This window comes from Macaca thibetana, chromosome 4 (assembly GCF_024542745.1).
Source record: "Macaca thibetana thibetana isolate TM-01 chromosome 4, ASM2454274v1, whole genome shotgun sequence".
Taxonomy (NCBI): Eukaryota; Metazoa; Chordata; class Mammalia; order Primates; family Cercopithecidae; genus Macaca; species Macaca thibetana.
Window position 1 is genome coordinate 32,666,401 of NC_065581.1, and position 21,437 is coordinate 32,687,837.

Below are 21,437 nucleotides of genomic sequence, written 5' to 3' on the forward strand. Positions count from 1 at the left end.
GCTCTGAAGGTTTAAAACGGAGTTTAAGTCAATCCTGTTCTACTCTGTGTACAACATTAAGAAAGGAGTGGGCCTTTAGTTCAGTTTTGCTCTGTAAATCACCTAAAGTGGGGAGGGCTGAGTCGTCCAGCCGAATGAGTTAACACCAGCTCCGCAGATCGATGTTCGTACTATCCAAACGTCGGGCTAATCCCAGTTCTGCTCCCTTAACTAAAAGCGAGGGGCAGACCCAAGTTCTGCTCTCTACGTCACCACAGGAGGTTGGAGCCATTTTGAACCCTGCGACCCTAGTGTTTTCCCTCTTTCCCTAGCTCTTCGCCGTCTTTCCCGATGTCGGCCAATCAGGGGAAAAGGAAAAGGCCCAATCAGCAGAAAGTCCACAGCTGAAGGACCCGGATGAAGCGAGCCGAGGACTTTGAAGTGCAAGCCTCGCCAATTGTAGAGCAGTCACCATAGCGACAAGATAGGGGTGAAGAGGTGGAACAAGATAAGGTTCAACCCTCACGCGATTGGCCCACCCCCGTCCCGCCGCGTGCTGCGCAGGCGCGTTTTACCTAACCACCATTTTCCGTCAAGTTCTAGCCAATGAGTTGCTTTGGAACCATACGCTCCAAAGTCCAATAGCAATCCGGACATTCTCAGAAAGAGGAAGCGAAGGAAAGAAAGGGGCTTATAGTGGGCGAGGTCTATAGGTAGTCCCGAGCAAATTGCTTCTGGCTTTGGTTATGACTGACAACTACTCAGACGAATAAAGCCCTCCGCGGCCAGGCGACAGGGTGTAGCGAGTTATTACCAATCCCTTGGCATTGCACATTGACTTAGGCCGTATCAGCCAATAGCCATTGTGCGAAGGCAGGACCACACGAACCTTTTCCCGCCCCTACTCTTTGGGCCAATCCTTTCTTTTGAATTCTTTGTGATTGGCAGGCATTCAGACCAATAGTGATTAGGAAACCTTCACGCCTGCCCAACGATCCTGGGCAGGAGGTGGTTTCTGGTTTGTTGGGGCGTGTGTATGTGTATTTGGGGGGACTGAAGGGTACGTGGGGCGAAACAAAACCGGCCATGGCAGCAGCGGAGGAGGAGGACGGGGGCCCCGAAGGGCCAAATCGCGAGCGGGGCGGGGCGGGCGCGACCTTCGAATGTAATATATGTTTGGAGACTGCTCGGGAAGCTGTGGTCAGTGTGTGTGGCCACCTGTACTGGTGAGAATCGAGGAGAGGGGCGGAAGGCGGTGGGTCTCGCTTATATACTGGGGAGGCTAGGAGCGAATAATCATACAGTCATACAGATAATCGGAGGGCACGTTCCCATAGGTGAGGCCCGACAGGAGATATACGACTTTGCTGGTATGTGTGGGTGGGAGTATAATGTCTCTACGGTAGAGATCTGTGGAAAGAAAGGTCTTAGGAACCAGGAGCGGGGGCATGTGATGTGCTGAGAAGAGGAGGTGGGGCGGGGAGTGGCGGGACAATGTGAGACCCGAGCCACCTTACCCCAGAGAAGCGACGGGTCTTAGCTGTGCAGGTGGAAACAGATGAGACACAAAGGTTAAGGGGAGGCACGCATCAGTTGAGTCGGGGAGAACCAGGAAATATGGATCACATTCAGATGAGATCTGGGAGGGGGCTGGTACGAAGGCACTGTGGAGAGGCAGACTTGAAAGGTTAAAGGGTCGTAAAGACAGGGACATTATTGAGCTTGAAAGTGAGGAAAAGGAGTAATGGGAGAATGTGCTAGTAAAGGGGTTTGGTTTGGAGTGATGGGGTTGGGGTTGAAAAGCGGAAACCCGGAAAGAGGTGGCTAAAGGGAATTAGAAATTAACTTGAAAGGCAGAAAAGAGAGGGCACGAAAATTTGTACGTGTTTGTTGGGGAGAGGAGAAAGGAGAGGGTTGAGTGTGTTGAGGATGGACAGAGCTTTAGATGTTGGAAGATCAGACAAGCAGGAAGGCCAAGTTGGCTGGCATGGTAGAGGTTGCAGAAAATCTGAAAAGCAACAGCAGGTTGCCTGGAAAGAGGAGTGAGATGGGATTCTGTGAAGTCTGGGGGTCTGTGTCTGTTTTCTGTAGCTAGTTTGACTTTTTTTTTTCCTCCCCCATCCAGTTGGCCATGTCTTCATCAGGTGCGTACTCGGGAGATGAAGAGGGAAATGGGGAGGTCTGAGGAGCTGGAAGACCCGCTTGTATACTGGAAACCACTTTTTTTCTCCCCAGTGGCTGGAGACAAGGCCAGAGCGGCAAGAGTGTCCAGTATGTAAAGCTGGGATCAGCAGAGAGAAGGTTGTCCCGCTTTATGGGCGAGGGAGCCAAAAGCCCCAGGATCCCAGGTGAGAGACTGGAGGTGTTGCTCAGGGAAGATTGAAGGCTTCTGCCCTTGGAAAACGGTGTGGAAGATGACAGGAGAAAATTCTCTGTTAACTTTCTCTCTCCTCTTCCTCAGATTAAAAACTCCACCCCGCCCCCAGGGCCAGAGACCAGCTCCAGAGAGCAGAGGGGTGAGTCTTCCTGTCCAGTTGTGTCCCTTCCTTGACAGGTTTTCCGGCTTCCCATCTGACTTTTTCTACCTCCCTAGGCATTCCAGCCATTTGGTGATACTGGGGGCTTCCACTTCTCATTTGGTGTTGGTGCTTTTCCCTTTGGCTTTTTCACCACCGTCTTCAATGCCCATGAGCCTTTCCGCCGGGGTACAGGTAAGAGTCACATTCAGCTCCCATCAGGGAGCCCTGTGAATCCCCTCAGGCCCCCTCCCAGCCTAGAAGCATACGCTTCCACAGCTTTCCTCTCTCCCACAGGTGTGGATCTGGGACAGGGTCACCCGGCCTCCAGCTGGCAGGATTCCCTCTTCCTGTTTCTCGCCATCTTCTTCTTTTTTTGGCTGCTCAGTATTTGAGCTATGTCTCCTTCCTGCCCACCTCCAGCCAGAGGAGAATCAGTATTGGGGGTCCCTGCTGACCCTTCCTTACTCATGGATCCCCTTGACCTCTCTATTTCTGTTGGCTAAGGCCAGCCCTGGACATTCTCCAGGAAAGCTTGGGGAGGAGGAGTGAAGTCTGTGCATAGATGGGAGAGCCTTCTGCTCAGAAGCTCACTCAGTAACATTATAATTCTCTGCCCTGGGGAAGGAGGATGGATTGAGAGAATGTCTTTCTTCTCTTCTAAGTCTTTGCTTTCCCTGATTTCTTGATTTGATCTTGAAAGGGGGGCAAAGCTCCCTCTGACTCTTCCCCCACTCCCATCTTATTGATTTAATTTAATTTTTCACTCCCCAGAGTCTAATATGGGTTCTGACTCTTAAGTGCTTCCTCCCCCTTACTACCTCCTTTAATACAAATTCAATAAAAAAGGTGAAATGTGTTGATGGGATCTCTTCCCAAGTTTGCCCCCCACCTTCCTCCCTCCCTCTCTTGACAGAAGCATCTTCTCCCCAACTTGAGTAGATGTTTGGTGCAGTGTGGGGGAAGTGTGGGGGTGAGTCCCTTTCCTTCAGGGCCCTCAAGGGTGTAGGGGTGAGGTTGTGTCTCACACACATATACACAGACACACGAGAGCAAGATGTGTCAGGTGTTTACTCATCATTGTGGGGGGCTCTGGTTGTAGAAGAAAGTTTGGCAAGGTGGGGTTATACAGGAGAGAGTTGGTCTGGGGCCAGAACAGTTCAAGGGAAAAAGAAAAGGGAGCTGGTGGATGGGATCTCTCTGTGGGCCCCTCAAGGCCCTCCAGTACCACTCTCGCCTGCCTCAGGTTCCTCCGACTGATTCAGCTCTGCACGCTCCTCCTCTTCCTCCTGGTTTTCTGAGGCCTTCCTGAGGAGGAAGATTGTGGAGAATGCTGCACATTGTCGTTCCACCCCCCACCCCTCTTCACTTGCTGCCTGGAAGCCCTAGGTCTGAGGAGTCTGGCTTTCTCCACTCACCTCTCCTCTCCTTGGCGTCGCCGCCTTTGCCACAAGATGACCCCAATGAGCAGAGCGGCTGTCCCCAGGCCTCCCAGGATCCCCAGGGCCAGGGCTAGAGTTCCTGGCCCTGATCCTCCCACAGAGCCTGTAGGGAGACAGGGAAAATTGAGAGCACAGCCCCCACCACTCACCATTCCTTTCTTTTTTTTTTTTTTTTTTTGAGATGGAGTCTGGCTCTGTTGCCCAGGCTGGAGTGCAGTGGCCGGATCTCAGCTCACTGCAAGCTCCGCCTCCCGGGTTTACACCATTCTCCTGCCTCAGCCTCCCGAGTAGCTGGGACTACAGGCGCCCGCCACGTCGCCCGGCTAGTTTTTTGTATTTTTTTTTGGTAGAGATGGGGTTTCACTGTGTTAGCCAGGATGGTCTCGATCTCCTGACCTCGTGATCCACCCATCTCGGCCTCCCAAAGTGCTGGGATTACAGGCTTGAGCCACCGCGCCCGGCCACCATTCCTTTCTTGTTGACCATCCCCGCAGTCACATGTGTTGGGGGCTATCTTCTGCTTCCCTGACTTTATCGAACCCCTCACCTGCAGTTGGCCCCTCCTCGCCTGGTTCTGGAAGACAAAGTTGGATCCAGTCAGAAAGGAAGACTTCGGGTTGAGAGAGGGTTATTTAGTGGGAGCTCCAGTGGAGTCTTTCCGTTCCTTTTTTTTTTTTTTGAGATGGAGTTTCGCTCTTGTTGCCCAGGCTGGCATGCAATGGCAGGATCTTGGCTCACCGCAACTTAACGCCTCCCGGGTTCAAGTGATTTTCCTGTCTCAGCCTCCCGAGTAGCTGGGATTACAGGCGCGTGCCACCACAACTGGCTAATTTTGTATTTTTAGTAGAAATGGGGTTCCTCCATGTTGGTCAGACTGGTCTCGAACTCCCAACCTCAGGTGATCCACCGGCCTCAGCCTCCCAAAGTGTTGGGATTACAGGCGTGAGCCACTGTGCCCAGCCGTCTTTCCCTTTTTTAGTTCAGAGGGAAGAAGGGAGAGGCTTGGCTGCTCTCTTGGCAGAATTTGGGTGGGGCAGGGGAGGTTTGGGTGTGGGTGCACGGAGGGAGAGGTGGGCTGGCTCTTGGGGGTAAGGCCAGAATAGGGCAGGAAATTAGAGCCTGTGCTATCCTGCACCCTAGCCCCAGGGTCTGTAGGGCTTGGAGAGAGGTCTCACCGATGATGCTGATGCTGACAGCACGGCTTTCCTGGGGCCTGTGGCTGGGATGGGTGGCCACACACCTGTAGGTTCCCTGGTCCTGAGGCCCTATCTCAGGGAGGATCAGCACAGGGCTGGGGGAAAGGGGTAAGGGCACACCCTGGTGGGGGAAGGGGAGAGAAGACTATTTCAAAACCCTTGTCTTTTTGTCTCCACATCTTCAAATACCCTCTCTTCCTCCTCAGCTCCTAGCCTGCCTTTCCCTCGTTAGCCCTCTGCCCTCCCTGTTGCTAGTTATGGTTCACCCTACCTCCCAGCCCCTCTCTCCAGGTCACTCACATCCTTCATCCAGTGGATTTGAGGAGAGGGCTGGGCAGGGACTTCACAGGTCAGGGTTACGGTTCCACCAGGAGCTACTGCTCCACCTTCTGGCTCTACCACCAATTGGACCTCCTCCAGAGGCACAGGCTCTGGGAGTTGGAAGGGTTATGAGGTGGAGAGTTACACTTGTGAGTGATCCCAGTGGCTATGGGCTTGACTCCCTCTTTCCCTAAGGGTCCGACTTTCAGAATGCACTCACATGAGCTTGGAGCCCTCCCCACCTCTGCTCACCCCAGACACGGGGCTGGATAGGGGCTGTGTGCAAGGCCCGGCGTCGGGGAAGGCCTGGGCTGAAGCTACAGGAGAAGGTGGGATGGGGATTTCCTCCCCGGGCTGGGGTCACCATTAGCTCCGACTGCAGTGTGAAGAGCCCCGTCTCAGGGTGTCTCCTGGTCTCTTCCTTCACAGATACTCCTATGGTAGGAGGATAAGACAAATTATCCCAGGGTGGGTGTGGGAGTGAGGTCAGGGAGAAGGCAGCTTGGGGGGCACCTTTGGACTCACCCTTCTCATTAGGCACCAGGGGCTTCCCATTCAAGTGCCAGCTAAGAGTCCCTGCAGGGTAGCTTCCCTCTGACACACATGTCCCCACCTGGGGAAAGAGTGGTGACCTCAGAATCCTTTGAAAATGAGAGATGCCACACACCCACACACACTCGCCTCCTGTTCACAGGACCATTTTCTACTTCTCCTTTCTTTCACTACCTTATTGGGAACACCAGCCGTGAGTTCAGAGGCAGAATCTATAATTTCCGGCTTCCCAGGAATCTCTGAAGGAGGAAAAATCCAATCAGAGGCTGTAATTGTGAAGGTTCTCAAACTCTGTGTGTGGAAATGGGGCCAGTGGAAGTCAGAGGCCCTCATGGGCCAAGGCTAGGGTTGAAGGCTTTTTCTGAGATAAGAGAGGGGGCCTTGGAGAAGGCCCTGGAATTCTTACGGTAGACACGGACTCGGTAGTTGGACTTGGTCTCCTTTCCATTCCTGTTCATTGCCTGGCACCGGAAAATCCCCTCATCCTGGATCCCGACAGCCGGAAGGAAGAGGGAGCCGTTGGGAAGGACACGAGCCACACTATCCCAGGGGCCTCCCTGGGGAGATAGGACCTTCCAAGCTTCTGTCCGGCCTGTATTCTAGAAGCAGAGAAGCAGGGCCTAAACAGTGCAAGGCCTTTGGGAAAGTACTGTGAGGCAGAGTGACAGGGATCCGAATCATTGCTGGTCTCCCTGGAAGTTGGGAAGCTGCAACAGGATCCCCACTTACCAGTTTCCATTCCAGCTGCTGGGGTGGTTTCTTGGGGGCCCCCTTACACTTCAGCACCAGTGGCTCACCGATCCGGGCTGTGATGTTTTGAGCACCTACTACTGCCCCTGGGAGACAGCACCGTGGTAGAGGGGCAGGAAGGTAATGAGGGCTAACAAAATTTGAACAGGGTGCGTGAGGGACCTTGAAAAGCAGTTCCCTGGGTTCTGGGAAAAGTTCTAGGGCAATTGGGGTATGGGGTTCAAGTGCTTTCTGCAGGAAGGGTCAGTGGGGTGGAGGGAGTGGCTCACCCCACAGACTGAGGACCAGCACCCAGGCTCCAACTGCTGCTCCGGCTGCCATCCTGCTTCCTTCCAGGCTCATAGCTCTGTCTGCCCCTCTCTGCGCTGTGGCCTCCGCCCTAGGTGGGGCCTGTACCTTCTCTCCAGCCCCCATCTTTCAGTCATCTTGTCACAGGGAATGCTAGGAATTCATGCTTTTGGGACAAGAGTCCTTCAGGTACTAGAGAAATAATTATCACCCCACCCCTGGGCACTACCAGTCTCTGGGCACAGTCACTTCCCTGGGGGATGGGGAGTGTACCCTCTAGGGTCTCATTCCCTCAGAGCCCCCTATCCTATTTATTACATCAGTCCATCAGGGCTGCCTGGTGACCCACTGGAGCCCCATGTTGACTGGGCAAGGTTGCATCAATAGGGTTCAGGCCAGACTGTTGTTTGCAAGGGTGCAATTGGGACTGCATCGTGAAGGCAAGGCTGGGGGACAGGAGAGAAACCTGTTTGGAGCTTCGTGAAAGAAAACATTTTTTTTTTTCTGGGGTTTCTCATGTTTTTTGAAAAAAATTCTCAACTAAACCCAGGAAAAAAAGAAACTTCTTTATTTAAAACTGCATTTTGTTTTTTTTCTGTGAAACTACACAAGTTTACAAGTGAGGAGAGAACTGCCCCCAGCCCATGCCTCCCACCCCCCCACCCATCACACTTCCAACCTGTCCCCAGTCCTGCCCAGATCTTTAATGGGAGGGGTTCCCCACTCTGACAGTCTTGCAAAATCCTGAGAATGTCTGAGGGGATCAGATGGTAGGGTTTAGGGCTGAGGATGGGACAGTGTTGATTTTACTTTTCCCCCACACCTGGCTTTTTGCAACCTCCTCCCTCTCCCTACCACTTGATTTTGGTGTGACAAAAAGATACCTCATTTCTGGGGAAATTGAGGAAGATACAGATACAAGCACCCCAACCCATATTTAACATATTTGGCAATAACTCCCTTCCCATTCTTCCCCCTCCAATTTTCAAATAGTAGTTTTTTAAAAAATTAAAGACATGTCACTCACAGGGGAAGATGGTATCTTCGATTTCCTCAAAATTACTGAGTCCAGCCCTGCCCAAGGTTTGTGGGAAGAAGGGGGATGAGAGGCCAGCAGGGCAAGCCCTTCACTGCCTCCACACCAAATGCGGCAGAAACTGCCTGCATGAGCAAAGAACACGTAAGTGATTTTAGGGGGCAAAGCTTGGTGCCCTGTAAAATTTACTTCCTGATGGACAGGCCTGGAGCCAGGGGGGCCTCTTCACCAGTTCTGTTTGTCCCCCCTTTCTCTTACCAGGATCCCTTTGGCTATCACCCCTAATATAGGAAAGTAAGAAATTAAAAAAAAAAAAAAGACAAGAAATCAACATATTTATAAAAAAAAAGCTACTTCCCCAAACTAAATTAAAAATTAAGAACCACCACCACCACCAAAAACAACAACAACAACAAAAAAACAGATGGATTCCAGGGTTTCTTTTTCTTTAAAAAAAAAAAAAAGTTCAACCCCAAAGCCCAGTCAATAATTCCCTAAAGTAGCAGAAACTCCCTCCGAGGTAGATATCTGAGTCAGACACTCTCGTCCACCGAGCGATTCTATTGGTTTAAGATGAGCTGCGTATGAGGTAAGTAAGCCGTCTGGAGGGGCGGGGGTGGGGATGCATGGGGGCGTGGCCCATGTCCTCTGTCCAGAAGTCATGTCCCCATTTTTGGCATCTCTGGTTGGGCAGGGCTGGCGTCTCCACAGATTCCAGAACATATAAGTGGGGTGGGGAAGGGAAAGTGGGGGAGCCCAGAGACAGAAACAGAATAGTTGCAAGTGGGAGTATGTGTGTGAGGTGTGGGAGAGGGAGAGAGGGGAAGACAGGAGAAAAAGGGGTCTGAGAGATAGGTTTCTGGGTATATGTATGTTTCTGTGTAAGAATGAAAGCGAGAGAGGAAAAAGATGGAAAAAAGGGGGAGACAGACCCCACATTCCCCTTAGAGGCCCCATTCTTCCTGCCATGTAATTAGCACCCCCAGCACAGAGAGTCTAGTTAGGGAGGGGATGACCCCATTGGCCCTTCTCTGTCTTGTGCTTCTCCTGTATTTGGGGTTTGTCCTCTGGAAGCCTGTGTCCTCTTCAAGAGTCGCCTTGTGAGAGCCCCCACCCCTGTGACCCTGAGGGGCAAGATCAGTTGGAGGTGTCAGAGTGAACGCTCCCTGGTCCCTCCGTTGGGGATGTCACTGAAGAGGGGGTCACAGCCTCCTGCCAGCTGCCATTTGCCTGGAAGAAGAGAAAGACAGAGTATAGAAAACAGACAAGGCCCCGGGAGTCCTGTGTGGGCACAACATTACTAGGGAGAATGCCCCTCTGTCCTGCGAGAACTGGACGGAGAGGGGCTTCAGGATCCACTCACCCTCATTTCCCGTGGGCTGTACATCTGGCCTCCCCCGAGGTTCTCCCCATAGCCCCCTGGCCCCATCGAGTGTCGGAGTGACTCCACCTGCAGGCAGCGGAGGAAGGTGTGACAGTGAAGAGAACTCAGAGGAAAGAGGTCTTGGATCCTCAAGTAGGGGAAATGGAGTTGGGGAAAGCCCTACTGGAGAGGAGATGGGCATCTGACCTGGGAAGCAGAATAGGAATCTCCGTTGAGCCCAGGCATCCCCAGAAACATGTCTCCAGATCCTGAGAGATTGAAAGAGCCGCCAGAGCCTTGTGGGGGGCAGAGAGGGAAGAGTGTAATAGAGCCCGTGATGGTAGAAAGGGGATGAACCACAACTCTCAGCTCTTGTGGGGACGTGCTACTATACTCCAATTATCCACAAAACAACACTGCAACACGCAGAAAGAGCAGGCTGTTCCTTAGCCTCCCATGGCCACCCGTGGGAAGAAAGGCAGAACTAAGTTCACTGGAGTGGCCTCTGTCCCTTGACATCACCAGCCTATCTCAGCTTGGTCCCTGTCACCCCAAAAGGCCCCCTCTCTGCTATGATCTTGCCTAGGTAGGAAGTGGGAACAAAAGCAGGAAGTGTGCAAAACAGTCAGCCGGGGTGACAGTAGGATCCACCTGCAGAGGAAGGGGGTGTCGGGGAGCTGGTGCGGCTGTGGCCCCCCTGGGTGACTGACACGGCGGTCTTGACAGCATAGATGTTTGCCTCCTCTTGGAACTTTCCGATGTTTTTCTTATAACGAATCCTCTTGTTGCCAAACCAGTTGGAGACCTGTGGGGCAGAAAGGAGGGTCGGGTAGAAACACTTGCCTCTGAAGCCCTTCACTGAATAAGATGTGAGTGACAGCATTTTTTTTTCTTCTGGTCTCACTATGCTGTTGCCCAGGCTGGTCTCCAACTCAAGTGATCCTCCCACTTCAGCTTCCCTAGTAGCTGGGATTACAGGAACACACCACTGCGCCTAGCTGAGATGCGTGCATTTTGCCTGACAACTCCTCCCGAAACCTCCATAATACCTGAGACACGGTGATGCCACACTTCTTGGCAAGCTCCTCCTTGGCCTCCTCACTGGGATATGGGTTACTCAGGTGGGAGTAGAAATACTCATTGAGGACCTCAGTGGCCTGTTTGCTGAAGTTACGGCGCTTTCGTCTACAGAGAAGGGAGAAGAGCGGTGAGGAGGGTGTTGGTGTCCTGGCAGGGCTGTTACATGGCATGACCCCAGAGTCACCATTGTCATGGAGTACCACGTTGTGCAGCATGGCAGCTCAGGGTCTTGGAGAGGAATGGGAAGGAGCCCAGTGCTGGGGGCCAGCTCGGGTCCCTGGGCCCACCTGGCATCCAGGAAACGGGAACGCAGGATCATGACAGCCTCACAGGTGCTCTGCTTGAGCTGCATCTGGATGGCGCTGAACTTTCGATGGATGATGCTCACCATGCGTTCCATCTCTTTGGGGGCCACGGGCCTGGTGCGGCTCTGCTCCCTCAGCAGGTTCATGACATGGGTCGTGAACTCATTACATGCCTGTAGTGGGGGCCAGTGGGCTGCTGAGAAGGAGCCCTTTGGCCATGGGATTCCCCTGCAAGAGCCCTTCCCTCCACCCTCCTCTCCTTACCTGCTCATACTTCTCCAGCTCCGAGTGGTATATGTGACGGATCTGGGCAAGTTTGCTGCGATAGTCCGAGTGTTCGATGGAGTTGTCAGGGGACACGCCGCCCCCAGAGGCTGCAGCGGCTGCAGCTGCTGCTGCTGAGCCGCCCCCTTTCTCGGGCCCAGCCACACCCTCTGCCAGAAGCATGTTGTCCAAGCGCATCAGCTGTGGGTCCACCGGCTCCTCCTCCTGGGAGCTCCGAATGCTGAGGCCTAGCATGCAGGCGAGTGGACTTAAGGACCCAGGGACCCCATACCCAGTGCTCAGTCCTCCTGGTGCTTCCTGGAGAGCCAAGTTCCCAGGCTTTGGTTCCTTCCCCAGTGCCCCTGACTCCTCACTTTCCTCAGGCCCCCAAGCTGTCACACTCTAGCCCTATAATGAACAGATTTGTGTCCCCAGAGTTGAGCAACCAGAGGAGGGCCCACATACCGGTTTTCTCCTTGATTTCACACAGGACGCTAAAGAGAGCAGGCTTCATTCGGTGGCAGTTTAGGGCGTGTTTCCTTGGGAGGAGTGGGAGTGGGGAAAGAGAAAAGTTGAGGAGCTAGAGAAACAGAGCAGGGGGCCTGAGAACAAGGAGGGAGGAGGGTCAATCTGCAGAGGGAGGAAGCGGATTGGGGATGGAATGGAGTTGGGGAGGGGAGTTCTTGGGAAAAGATCAGCTCCCAGAGCATGGGGAAGCTGCTCGGCTTCAGGGTGACACAGGGAAGATGCAGGCAGCAGGCTAAAGGCCGGGGGCTTTGGGAGATGGTCTAGAAAAGTATGAGGAGGAATTTGGGAGTGGATGGAGAAAGGAAAGTGACTTGGTAGGTTTCAGAGGTAGAGAGACTGAGGCTGGGGTTGAGAAGAGTCGGAGTTTGAGGTGGCAGAGCGGGGCTGGGGGTGCCGAGCTAACTGGGGACATCAGTGTTGTGTGTGTGAAGGGGTCCTGGGGCTGAGCAGGTGGGAGGCTTTGATGCACCTAGTGTCTGGCTGAGCCGTGGAGAGGAGCTTTAGGGGCTCTGGAGAGGGTGTGGAGGTCTCCACATCTGGACAGAATGAAGGGGCTGGGTGGAGAGTTAGGGAAGAAGATAACATAGCCCAAGAACAGTTTCTGAGTCTGGGAGCCAGAGGGGGCTCCCGGAGATGGGGCTGTTCCAGGGGAGTGTGGGGGTCAGCAAAAGGTTAGGAGTGGGGAGCGGGGCCACCTGGGGTTCCCTCTGTGAAGGTTTCAAGGCCTGGGGGTGAAGGGAGGTTTGAGAGGGATCACTTTTCTAGGGGCTCCCAGGAATGAGAGAAGAGAGCTGTTGGATCCTGGAAGAGGGCCCTGGAGTTGGGGGGCTCCCAGAAGATTCAAAGCATGTGAACGGGGTTTGCTGGGTCTGTGTGGGGTCCCGGGGTGGGGGCACTCACTTGGCCTGGGCCTCGTCCAGGCTCTGGTCGGTGATGGTCATTATCTGCTGCAGAATGTCCCCGATGTCTTGCTTCCCTCGGCCTCCCGGGACCCCCCCGCTACCCCCACCGGGGTCTCCGCCACCGGGAGGCTCGCCAGGGCCCCCAGGCTCCCCACCCACCAATCCCAGGCCCCCCCGGCCCCCGCCTGGAGGGGGCGGCCCCAGTAGCCGCTCGTCCATAGCTGGGGGGGGGCCCTGAGGCCCCCTCCCTGCTCCGCCCCTCCCCCCCGCCTGGTTACTTCTCCCCCCAAACTCGCTGGGGCCGCTGCTCCCTCCGCCCCAACCCCCGCCCGTCTGCCCCCGGCTCCCGGCTCCCCCGGGGGTTCACCCCGGCACTGAAGGGAGACCTGGGGTACCGGCTGGGCCCCCCACAGGAGACCCCGGCCCCCGGCGGCGGAGAAAATGGAGCCGGAGAGAGAGAGGAGGCCCAAGCGGGGGTGTGTGTGAGAGAGAGGGAGGAGGGAGGAGGGAGAAGGGGGGGAGCGAGGGAGGGAGGCTGGGGGAGGGGAGCCGGGGAGGAAGAGGAGGGGAGAAGAGAGGAGGAACAGGGAGGAGCTGGGGGCGGAGAGAGAGACACAGAAACAGAGGAACTGAGACCGAGTGGAGGAGGGGAGAGGGAAGAGGGGCTGAGGGGAGGAGACGGGCCATCTGAAAAATATGGGAAAGCCCCCTGGCTGGACTTCCGCGGCCTGGGAGTGGGGGCGTGTTGGCGGCTGCGGGGGTCTGCCACCTGGGTCCTGAATCAGGGATCTAGGCGATGTGGACTCACGCCGCTGGAATGCCTGGGTTCACCGACAGCTCAGTTCATATTTCTTGTTCTAATGACTCCCCTCCCTGTTCTACTTAATTAAAACCAGGAGAGGGGGGCTGGGGGAGATAATTAGGGAGGTCTCCAGCCGCTGCTTAATGAGCCAGTAATTAACCAGCCAGGGAGGGGAGCTGGCCTCTGGCCAGACTGGGGAGAGAGGCGGCCTCTGGCCTCACCTTCCTACCCTTCACCCCGCCCTGGTCCCCCAGACACCAGTCTTCAGTCCAGAGGGGTATTACATTTATTCACACAACCAAAACATTGGACAGACTCAGCAGCAGTGGGGAGGGAGGGTGGGCAGGGCTGAAGGTCCATTCACAGCCTCTAAACCCCTCAGTCTCAGGGATGGGGGGTGCTGGTAGTGGGACTGGGAGAATAGTCTTAATCTCTCAGGTGCCCACCCACCTTCCCTTCTTACTGGGAGGAAGGGTAGAGCTGTCTCTCAGGTTATAACCTCTCAGGAGGAGGCCTGAGCCCTCAGACCCTAGTGCCTAGTAGCTCGACAATTGGTGGTGTCCCCACAAGTTAGGGAAAAGACTCCCAGCCACTCATTGAGATGGGTGCCTGGGATCCCCCTTACTGCCTCAAGCTCCCACGGACCTGTGCAGGGGGGAGTTAAATCCACGTTCCACCTCGCCTGTTCCCAGAGTTTGAGGCCTTTCACCCCGTCCAGTTCCCAAGGAAGGTGATGTGGGCGATGAATATTGAGATTTGCGCTGCGTCTTTCAGTCTCTGTTACCCCCGCCAAGCAAGAGTTGAGGGCATGCAATAGGCTGCCCAGCTTTCAGACCAGGGGCGAGGAAGGGCTGGCTGGGGGCTCAAGTCTCAGCAGGTGTGTGTGGGGGGCCGGGACCTTTGCTCCTCCATTCGACCCCCACCCTGAACTCTCAGCAGCAACTCCAGGAGCTCCTGCCCCCCTGGAGGGAGGGGAGGCTCTGACCGCTGGGCTTCCATCCGCTGGCACTGGAGGAGTGGAGGCAGAGGAAGAGCTTTGGTGAGGGTCGGAGGGGAGGAGGTTCTTGAGAGGATCAAGGGTTGGTATGGGGAGGCATATAGGAAACCTGTGAAGGTGATGGGGTGCCTAGGGAGAAGCAAGAGTAGAACCCAAAAGAGAACAGGGCCAAGAGACCAGGAGGCCTGGGTTTGCCTCCTGGGGGGATGTCTTACCTGGTGACTGAGGATGGTGCTGTAAAGCTGTTCTCTGTCCTCAAGAGGACGGAGTGGGGCAGGGGCTTGGCTTGGGGGGTTTTGTGGGGTGAAGAAGGTGGCCCTCTGCTCCTCTAGGCGGCGGGACTGGGCTTCAGCCACCAGGTCCAGAAGGAGCTCAGTCTGCAGGGAGAGCAGGGAGGCCGAGCGGGGTCCTAGTGCTGGGGAGAGGGGTGTGGAGGGCTCAGACACCCAGAGAGGTTGGCAGACAGGAGCCGTGGGGGAGTGTGGATAGGGTGATGTGATTAGGGACTTTGGGTCAGAGGAGAGGCGGTGCAATGGGTAATCCCAAGGGGAGTCTGGAGGAGGTGGGGAGAGGGCCCACAATGGACTGGGCCTTGGTAATGGGATCAGGATGTGGGCACCAGGGTCAGGGCTCTCCCTGGGTGGGTAGGGGTACCTGTGTGGCGGGTCCCTGGAGGAGGAGGGGACGGAGGAGCAGATCGCCAAGGCCGAGTGGTGGAGTTTGGAGGGGGCCAGCCTTGCTCATCCTGAGGGGGGCCCTGATGCCAAAATATGTCCATTCCAGTCAAGCAGTGGTGGTTGAAGTGGGTGGAGTGGACAGGGGCTAGGTCAGTGGCCCGTTTCCTCTCTGTGTGTCTCTGTTCCTGCCTCAGTTTGCCCAAGCCTTTCAAGGCCCCTGTGTCCCTACATTTCTGCCCCAGATCCTCTCACCTCCCTTCTTTCCCAGTGTCAGCCTCCCCAACCCCGTGCCCAGCTCACCTGCTCACCATCCTCTTCTTCCTGGGGTCTCTCAGCCTCCATCCCCTGGAGGGGAGAAACTGGTGGGGGAGGGGTGGCTGGGATTTGGGAGGAGGGCCGGAACCTTGGGTTCCTGAGGGGAGTGGGGGCTGGAAGGGGTGGGGGTGAGCTGGGGGCTGGATGCCTGGGTACTGAGCAGGAAGCTGAGTTCCTGGTCAGCCCCCCCACGGGCCCCGCCCATCCCTGTCAACTTCCTCCATTCTCTTTTCCTACCCAAACATCTTGTTCAGTCTCTGTCACCCCAGGGGAGCACAGAGACTGGGAAAAACTCCTCCAGCTGCAGGAGTGGAGGGGGCTGATGGTGGGGAAGGACTCCTGGCAGTCTCATCTCCAGAGCCTCAGTAGCCCCCTAATCCCTGACTCTGCTCCCTCCACCCCACCTCCTCTTCTGCTCTTTCTGTCAACACAGGAACTAGCTACACAGGAAGTGGTTTCACTCCTCAGAATCCCCCTCCCCCCAACCAGGTCCCTTCCCTCCCTGAGATAGACCCTGCTGTAGGATTTGGCCCTCCCGATCTTCCCTCTTACTTACTGGGTCTGGGAGGGGGCATGGTTCCAGTGGGAAGTAGAGGATTCAGACCTAGGGATGTGGAGCTCTCAAATATATACATAAAACCCTAGCAATGGGTCCAACACGTATTAAGTATTCAATATATATGTATTGAATAATCCCTGACCTTCAGGTATTTATAGTCTATTCAGGAGATGGCTGGCAGCTGTGGCTCACACCTGTAATCCTAGCACTTTGGGAGGCCGAGGAGGGTGGATTGCCTGAGCTCAGAAGTTCGAGACCAGCTGGGCAACATGGTGAAACCCCGTCTCTACTAAAATACAAAAAATTAGCCGGGCGTGGCCACATGCGCCTGTAGTCCCAGCTACTCAGGAGGTTGAGGCAGGAGAATTGCTGGAACCCGGGAGGCAGAGGTTGCAGTAAGCCAAGATTGTGCCACTGCACTCCAGCCTGGGTGACAGAGCGAGACTCCGTCTCCAAAAATAAAATAAAATAAAATAAAATATACACTCTATTCAGGAGACAAGATGTGTACCAAATGTGAGAGTACAGGAAGGCTTCATTTTGGAAACTTATAGTTTAGTGCAGATGAGGGGCAAGGGAAAACCTATTTTGGGTATAAGAGATGTAGATATGGAAAAATGAGAGGCTGAGGTGGGAAGACTGCTTGAGCCCAGGAGGTTGTGGCTGCAGTGAGCCATTTGTGCCACTGCACTCCAGCCTGGGCAACAGAGCAAGACCCTGTTTCAGAAAAAGAAAGAAATGAAATGAAATCGAAAAGGGAGAGGACTACCTCTCTGGCTTGGTCTTTGATCAATGCTAATCAGGTTGGTTGGCATCAAGGAAGGAGCAGGGCAGACAACCATTTGGTACCTCTAAATGGCAGCCTGTCATGTTAGGGAGTTTATAGCTGAGTGATTTGGAATGTGAAATGTGATGAAGAAGAGATCTGGTCCTGCCACTTATTCCTTTGCAATCTTGGGCAGATCTCTGTGCCTCAATTTCTGAAAGAGTGAAATAGGGTTTTAATAGCACCTACTTCATAGAGTTGATGTATTAAATGTAATAAAGCACTTGATGCATAGTGGATACTCAATAAACTGTAGATATTATTGGCTTTCAAAATGCCTCATGACTCCATGTTTCAAACCTAGCAACATGTTGCTGCAAGGTGGACAGTTTCTTTAAGCCACTCTCTCCATCTACTTGACTTGTGGCCTTAGGAATCTCCTAAGTGGCCATAACTAAAAGCCCTAGGATGAGGGACAAAGTGTGTGCATCATCTAGTGCAGTGGTCTCCTATCTTTTTGGCACCAGGGAAGAGTTTCATGGAAGACAATTATTCCATGGTCAGTGGGGATGGGGGGCTGGTTTCAGTATGAAACTGTTCCACCCCAGATCATTAGGCATTAGATTCTCATAAGAAGCAAGAAACTTAGATCCCTTGCATGCGCAGTTCACAATAGGGTTCGAGCTCCTATGAGAATCTAATGCTTATGCTTATCTGACAGGAGGTGGAGCTTGGGCAGTAATGCTTGCTCACCTCCTGCTGTGTGGCCCAGCTCCTAAGAGGCCATGGACCAGTACCAGTCTGCGGCCCAGGGGTTGGGGACCCCTGACCTAGTGTGTGTGTGGGTTCTCCCTTGGCTACTAGACTCTTGCTTTCAGATAATACCCTAAATTATCATAGGGCCCCTAAATATACTTATTCTTGCTTTTAAACTATACTTACATCCTCCATTCAATGCAAATGCTGAGCCGAAAGCACAAAATGCTGACACTATGAAGTCACTCCCATCTTTTTTCCCATTCGTCTCCCCAACTCCTCCAAAAAAAGGTAACACTTCAAATCAGCTTTATTATGGGTGACAGATTTAGGGTTCTTAAATAGTGATAGCAGTGGCTAGAAGAAGCGCTTCATCCCCGCAGTGGAGTTTCTTTGTTGTGAGGGGAGGGAATGCAAGGAGTCATCAGCTGGGGCGGCCCTTGGCCACTTTTCAGCATCTACACAGTGCCTGGCACATAGTTGGTGTCCAATAAATATTTGTTAGCCATTTGTGGGCAGTGGGGACAATGGATGAAGGGAGCTCCCTTTGGAAACCATATATAGGAAAGAACATCTTACATCCCATATGCCTGTAGTTCTTGGTTCCAATTTAGGGGTATTTCCACTCCACTCTGCCCTCCTGTGGCCTGTCTTATTTTCTGGAGGAAGACTGGGCCTGCCTCATCCTAACATCGTAAACCCTCTTTCCAGAGCTGCGGCTTCTCCATGTGGAAGATGCCTGCTCTGGTGGGCATACATTCATTTTAGGAGAGAAACTAAACTCACAGCCCTTCACTTTTGGGGCTCCATCTTAAAACCAGGAAGGCCTTCCAGCCTGCCTTTTAACGGGTAATCATTTTGGAATTCCTCCCTACCATGTATTCTCCTATTTTTTGCCCTCTCCTCCTTGGTTTATGGGCATTTCTTGGTGGGCTGGGGGACCCCAGTCAAGTTGAGGGGATCCCCGCTCCGGGGACGGAGTAAGGCAAGAAGGCGGGTTTGGAATGTTAGAGGCAGGACCGCAAGCTCCCAGGGCCACCCAATCACAGGGCCAGTCATCCGTTGGGCCCCTGCCTCCGCGCCCGGCAGCCACTCCGTAGCTTCCTCGCATTATCGCAGGGTTGGGCCGAGGCCCGCGCATGCCTGCAGAAAACCTACGGCCGCGAGGGGGCGGGCCTCCTCCTGCTCCTCCTCCCGAGAAGCTCCGGCAATGAGAATAGGCCCTGCCCCCCCGCACAGCCAAGTCTACGGACCAAGTCCGAGCCTGCCGACAAGCTCCGCCCCCACGAGGGCCTGCTCCGGCTGACAGCGTCCGGCAGCGCGGCAGAGCCCCGCCCCCATGCGGGGGCACGCTTACAGACGTCGTGCGTGCGCGCGGGAAGGGCCCGGACTCGCGGCCCGGCGTGGCTTTGTGACGGGCTTCTAGTGGCCCCGCCCCTTCCAGCAGCGTCAGCAGATCCCAGTGGTTTCGTTGGCGAGCAACGTCCGCGGGCGCTAGCCCAGCCTGGTCCCGCAGCTCTCGGGCTGCCCCCAGCCCCAGCAGCAGCTGGGCTACTTCCACCGCTCCTTCCCGTGCCGCCAGGAACAGCGGCGTCTGCTCCTGCACAGGAGGAAAGAGCCAGGGGCGATATCAGGGCAGGCCACGCCCACAGGACTGGGCCTTTCTACCTTCACTTACGGGACCACTGGCCCCTCTCCCTTCAGGCTTTGCGAGTTACCGCACTTTCCATCTCTCCTGCGCCCGACTGTTTTGTGGGAAGCCCTCTGTCCCATCTAACCCTGCTGTCCTGGGCGTCTTTATCGGCTCCGGCCTGGAGAAGCGAGCGGGCGGCTCGGGCGTTGTTCACCGCAGCAGCCCAGTGCAGCGCAGTTTTCCCTAGGGGACGACGTGGGAGGTTGTTACCGCTGTTGGGGGCCAGACGCCTGGGTTCCTGTTTCCCACGGGTTCTGTCCTTGGGGGAAGGGCTATTTGGGCCGGTTGGTCCCTCAAAGGCGGGAAGCGTTGCCCAGGAGACTACCGGCCTGCAGGAAGTGTTGCCCTGGTGACGTTACCAGTGCGCGGGAGGGACAATGGGGCATTGTTCTGGGGTCGGTGAGACTGGGAAACCGTCTCCCCCGACGAGATCCCGCCCACTTTCCACAGACACTCTCTTCCATGCCAGTTCCCCAGTAAGCTGGAGCAGAGGGCCAGTGTGGTGTTGACGGTAGAAGTTGGGGGGCGGGGGGGAACTCACACGGCCCGTATTTCCACCACATCGCAGATTGACAGCCTTAACAGCAGGATGAGAGGGAATGCCCCTCCACTGCACCTATATTTTGCACTCCATCTCCCACCCCATCTGCTCAACTTCTCTACAGCACACATCACCCCTTCCTCTACATACCCCATTTATCTCTGGCCCCCACGTCTGCTTGGGCTGCAATCAGTTCTTCAACCAGGTCTTCCACTGCCAGTCTGGCAGCCAGCATCAAGGGTGTGGTCCCGTCCTCTGTGCGAGCGTCCACTGCAGTTTGTCTGCTACGGAGCAGAAGCTGGGGAGACAGAGGGCCAGTGACCCCTGGGGTACCCTGGACTGCCAACTCAAGTTCCTTACAGTTTTAACCCCACTCGCAATCCATATTCAGCCATCCTCCGCAGTTTCCCTGTCAGGTTCCCAATCACACCAGTTTCCTCTTTGTCAAACTCTAGGGGATGCTTCTGTCCAGCTTTACTTGTAAGCTCGCCCCATTCCCTGTAGGGACCTCAGTGTGTGCCAACCTGGCAGACCTCGCGAGCATCAGCAGCCACAGCAGCATGAAGGGGTGTGCGCCCTGCGCGGTCTGGCTGGTTGGGGTTGGCTCCAGCCTCAAGGAGGCGGCGGGCAGCGGTTGGCCGGGAGAATCGGGCAGCCAGGTGCAGGGGGGTCTCCCCAGTGCCCACGGTGTGAGCCTGGGGACAGGCCCCTCCATCCAGCAGAGGTTCCCAGGGCCCAGGACATCCCAACCATGCCCCTTGGAAGGTCCTGGACTCTGCTTCCCCACAGCAAACCGCGGACATCAGGGGTGTCACCCCATCTGTTGGTAAGACATGAGTAATGGGTCAATCTAAATGACACAACAAGGGGGAAGGGACAACATGTAAGCTCGGAGAGAATCAAAACATAAGGTGTTGGGAAGCTAAGTTCCGGTTCTGTGTGGCTTTAGTCAAGTGACTTTTCTACTTTTCTCTGACTTCAGTTTCTTCCTCTGTAAAAGGAACCTGCAGCTTAATTCTCTGACATTCCAGGGCAGTGGTTTTCTCAAACGAGTCTGGATCAGATTCACCTGAAGGGCTTATTAAAACAGATTGCCTAACATCTTCAATTCCTGAGTCAGTAGCTCTGTAGTGGAGCCCAATAATTTGCATTTCTAACAAATTCCCAGGTGATGCTGATTCTGCTGTCTGAGGACCACACTTGGAGAATCATTTTTCTAAGGCACTAGTCTAAAATTAGTTCCTCTAGTTCTGATATTAAAGGACTCTCTGATTCTAATAGGGTCTAAAGACTTTTTTTTTTTTTTTTCTTGGTCTGGGTTGACTCACATACCAGGTCCACGGGTGTCCAGGTCAGGGGCTTCCATCTCGGATTCCTGGGGAGGAGTTAGCATGGCAGCCTGAGGGAGCTCCCCACAGCCACCACTCAGAGACCAGAACTGGCACTTGGAGGGTGGGCCTGTTTCTTCAGCCTTTGGGTAAAAGCAAGGATCAGTGAAGGTTGATTTGCTCTTTCAACCCTTCCGTCACTTCCAGATCATACTTGCCCCAGCCCGTTCACCTGGCCCACCTCCTCTCCCTCCTCAGGGCCTGAGCACATCACAACTCCGTCCTCATCAACTTCTGCCTCTGGCTTCAGTGCCCTGGAAGGAAATGGGTGGGTAGAGGTTACACGGAATTATGACCATCAGGGTCTCCAAGATTTCCAGTAGGGTTCCCCCCCCCCTTCCCCTATCTTTGACTTCTGCAATAGTATTTCTTATCTTTTCTAATTGTAAATATCACCATAGGAGAGACTTCCCTTCCTGAG

At 54.6% G+C, this 21,437-nt stretch overlaps 6 protein-coding genes across 7 annotated transcripts in view; 1 reads left to right on the forward strand and 5 right to left on the reverse strand.

Moving 5' to 3' along the window:
- PRRT1 (proline rich transmembrane protein 1) overlaps nucleotides 1-15,794 on the reverse strand; it is a 44,449-nt gene extending 28,655 nt beyond the window's left edge. The window contains exon 1 of the mRNA XM_050788618.1: nucleotides 15,791-15,794. The gene's annotated coding sequence lies outside the window, so the exon portion shown is untranslated. The remainder of the gene's footprint in view (nucleotides 1-15,790) is intronic.
- On the forward strand, nucleotides 623-3,351 carry RNF5 (ring finger protein 5). Its single transcript, XM_050788632.1, has 6 exons — nucleotides 623-1,205; nucleotides 2,105-2,123; nucleotides 2,215-2,327; nucleotides 2,441-2,495; nucleotides 2,573-2,690; nucleotides 2,793-3,351. Exons 1-6 carry the CDS (start codon nucleotides 1,066-1,068, stop codon nucleotides 2,888-2,890), a joined length of 543 nt encoding a protein of 180 aa, XP_050644589.1. The 5' UTR covers nucleotides 623-1,065; the 3' UTR covers nucleotides 2,891-3,351.
- Nucleotides 3,549-7,540, reverse strand: AGER (advanced glycosylation end-product specific receptor). Of its 2 annotated transcripts, XM_050788606.1 has the most exons (11): nucleotides 7,026-7,540; nucleotides 6,736-6,842; nucleotides 6,413-6,605; nucleotides 6,181-6,245; nucleotides 5,980-6,067; nucleotides 5,707-5,889; nucleotides 5,434-5,564; nucleotides 5,113-5,254; nucleotides 4,485-4,511; nucleotides 3,914-4,040; nucleotides 3,549-3,803 (listed from the first exon to the last, which is right to left on the reverse strand). In XM_050788606.1, the coding sequence occupies exons 1-11, from the start codon at nucleotides 7,168-7,170 to the stop codon at nucleotides 3,707-3,709; spliced, it is 1,305 nt and encodes a 434-aa protein (XP_050644563.1). In that variant the 5' UTR covers nucleotides 7,171-7,540; the 3' UTR covers nucleotides 3,549-3,706. The 2 variants fall into 2 exon arrangements, with proteins under 2 accessions (XP_050644563.1, XP_050644564.1); XM_050788607.1 differs by lacking the exon at nucleotides 3,549-3,803 and having other exon boundaries at nucleotides 4,008-4,040; nucleotides 5,113-5,202.
- On the reverse strand, nucleotides 7,590-13,051 carry PBX2 (PBX homeobox 2). Its single transcript, XM_050788608.1, has 9 exons — nucleotides 12,521-13,051; nucleotides 11,558-11,631; nucleotides 11,093-11,340; nucleotides 10,811-11,001; nucleotides 10,493-10,628; nucleotides 10,095-10,248; nucleotides 9,651-9,739; nucleotides 9,444-9,530; nucleotides 7,590-9,310 (listed from the first exon to the last, which is right to left on the reverse strand). Exons 1-9 carry the CDS (start codon nucleotides 12,739-12,741, stop codon nucleotides 9,218-9,220), a joined length of 1,293 nt encoding a protein of 430 aa, XP_050644565.1. The 5' UTR covers nucleotides 12,742-13,051; the 3' UTR covers nucleotides 7,590-9,217.
- Nucleotides 13,593-15,751, reverse strand: GPSM3 (G protein signaling modulator 3). The gene is made up of 4 exons (XM_050788633.1): nucleotides 15,299-15,751; nucleotides 14,976-15,078; nucleotides 14,537-14,736; nucleotides 13,593-14,332 (listed from the first exon to the last, which is right to left on the reverse strand). Exons 1-4 carry the CDS (start codon nucleotides 15,338-15,340, stop codon nucleotides 14,195-14,197), a joined length of 483 nt encoding a protein of 160 aa, XP_050644590.1. The 5' UTR covers nucleotides 15,341-15,751; the 3' UTR covers nucleotides 13,593-14,194.
- A 1,892-nt stretch (nucleotides 15,795-17,686) lies between the features above and the next one.
- Nucleotides 17,687-21,437, reverse strand: part of NOTCH4 (notch receptor 4) — a 29,613-nt gene continuing 25,862 nt past the window's right edge. Inside the window, exons 25-30 of the mRNA XM_050788582.1 lie at nucleotides 21,198-21,270; nucleotides 20,961-21,099; nucleotides 20,153-20,448; nucleotides 19,779-19,926; nucleotides 19,173-19,270; nucleotides 17,687-18,994 (exon numbers count right to left, since the gene is read on the reverse strand). Coding sequence (XP_050644539.1) covers nucleotides 18,281-18,994; nucleotides 19,173-19,270; nucleotides 19,779-19,926; nucleotides 20,153-20,448; nucleotides 20,961-21,099; nucleotides 21,198-21,270 — 1,468 coding nt within the window. The 3' untranslated portion in view covers nucleotides 17,687-18,280. The remainder of the gene's footprint in view (nucleotides 18,995-19,172; nucleotides 19,271-19,778; nucleotides 19,927-20,152; nucleotides 20,449-20,960; nucleotides 21,100-21,197; nucleotides 21,271-21,437) is intronic.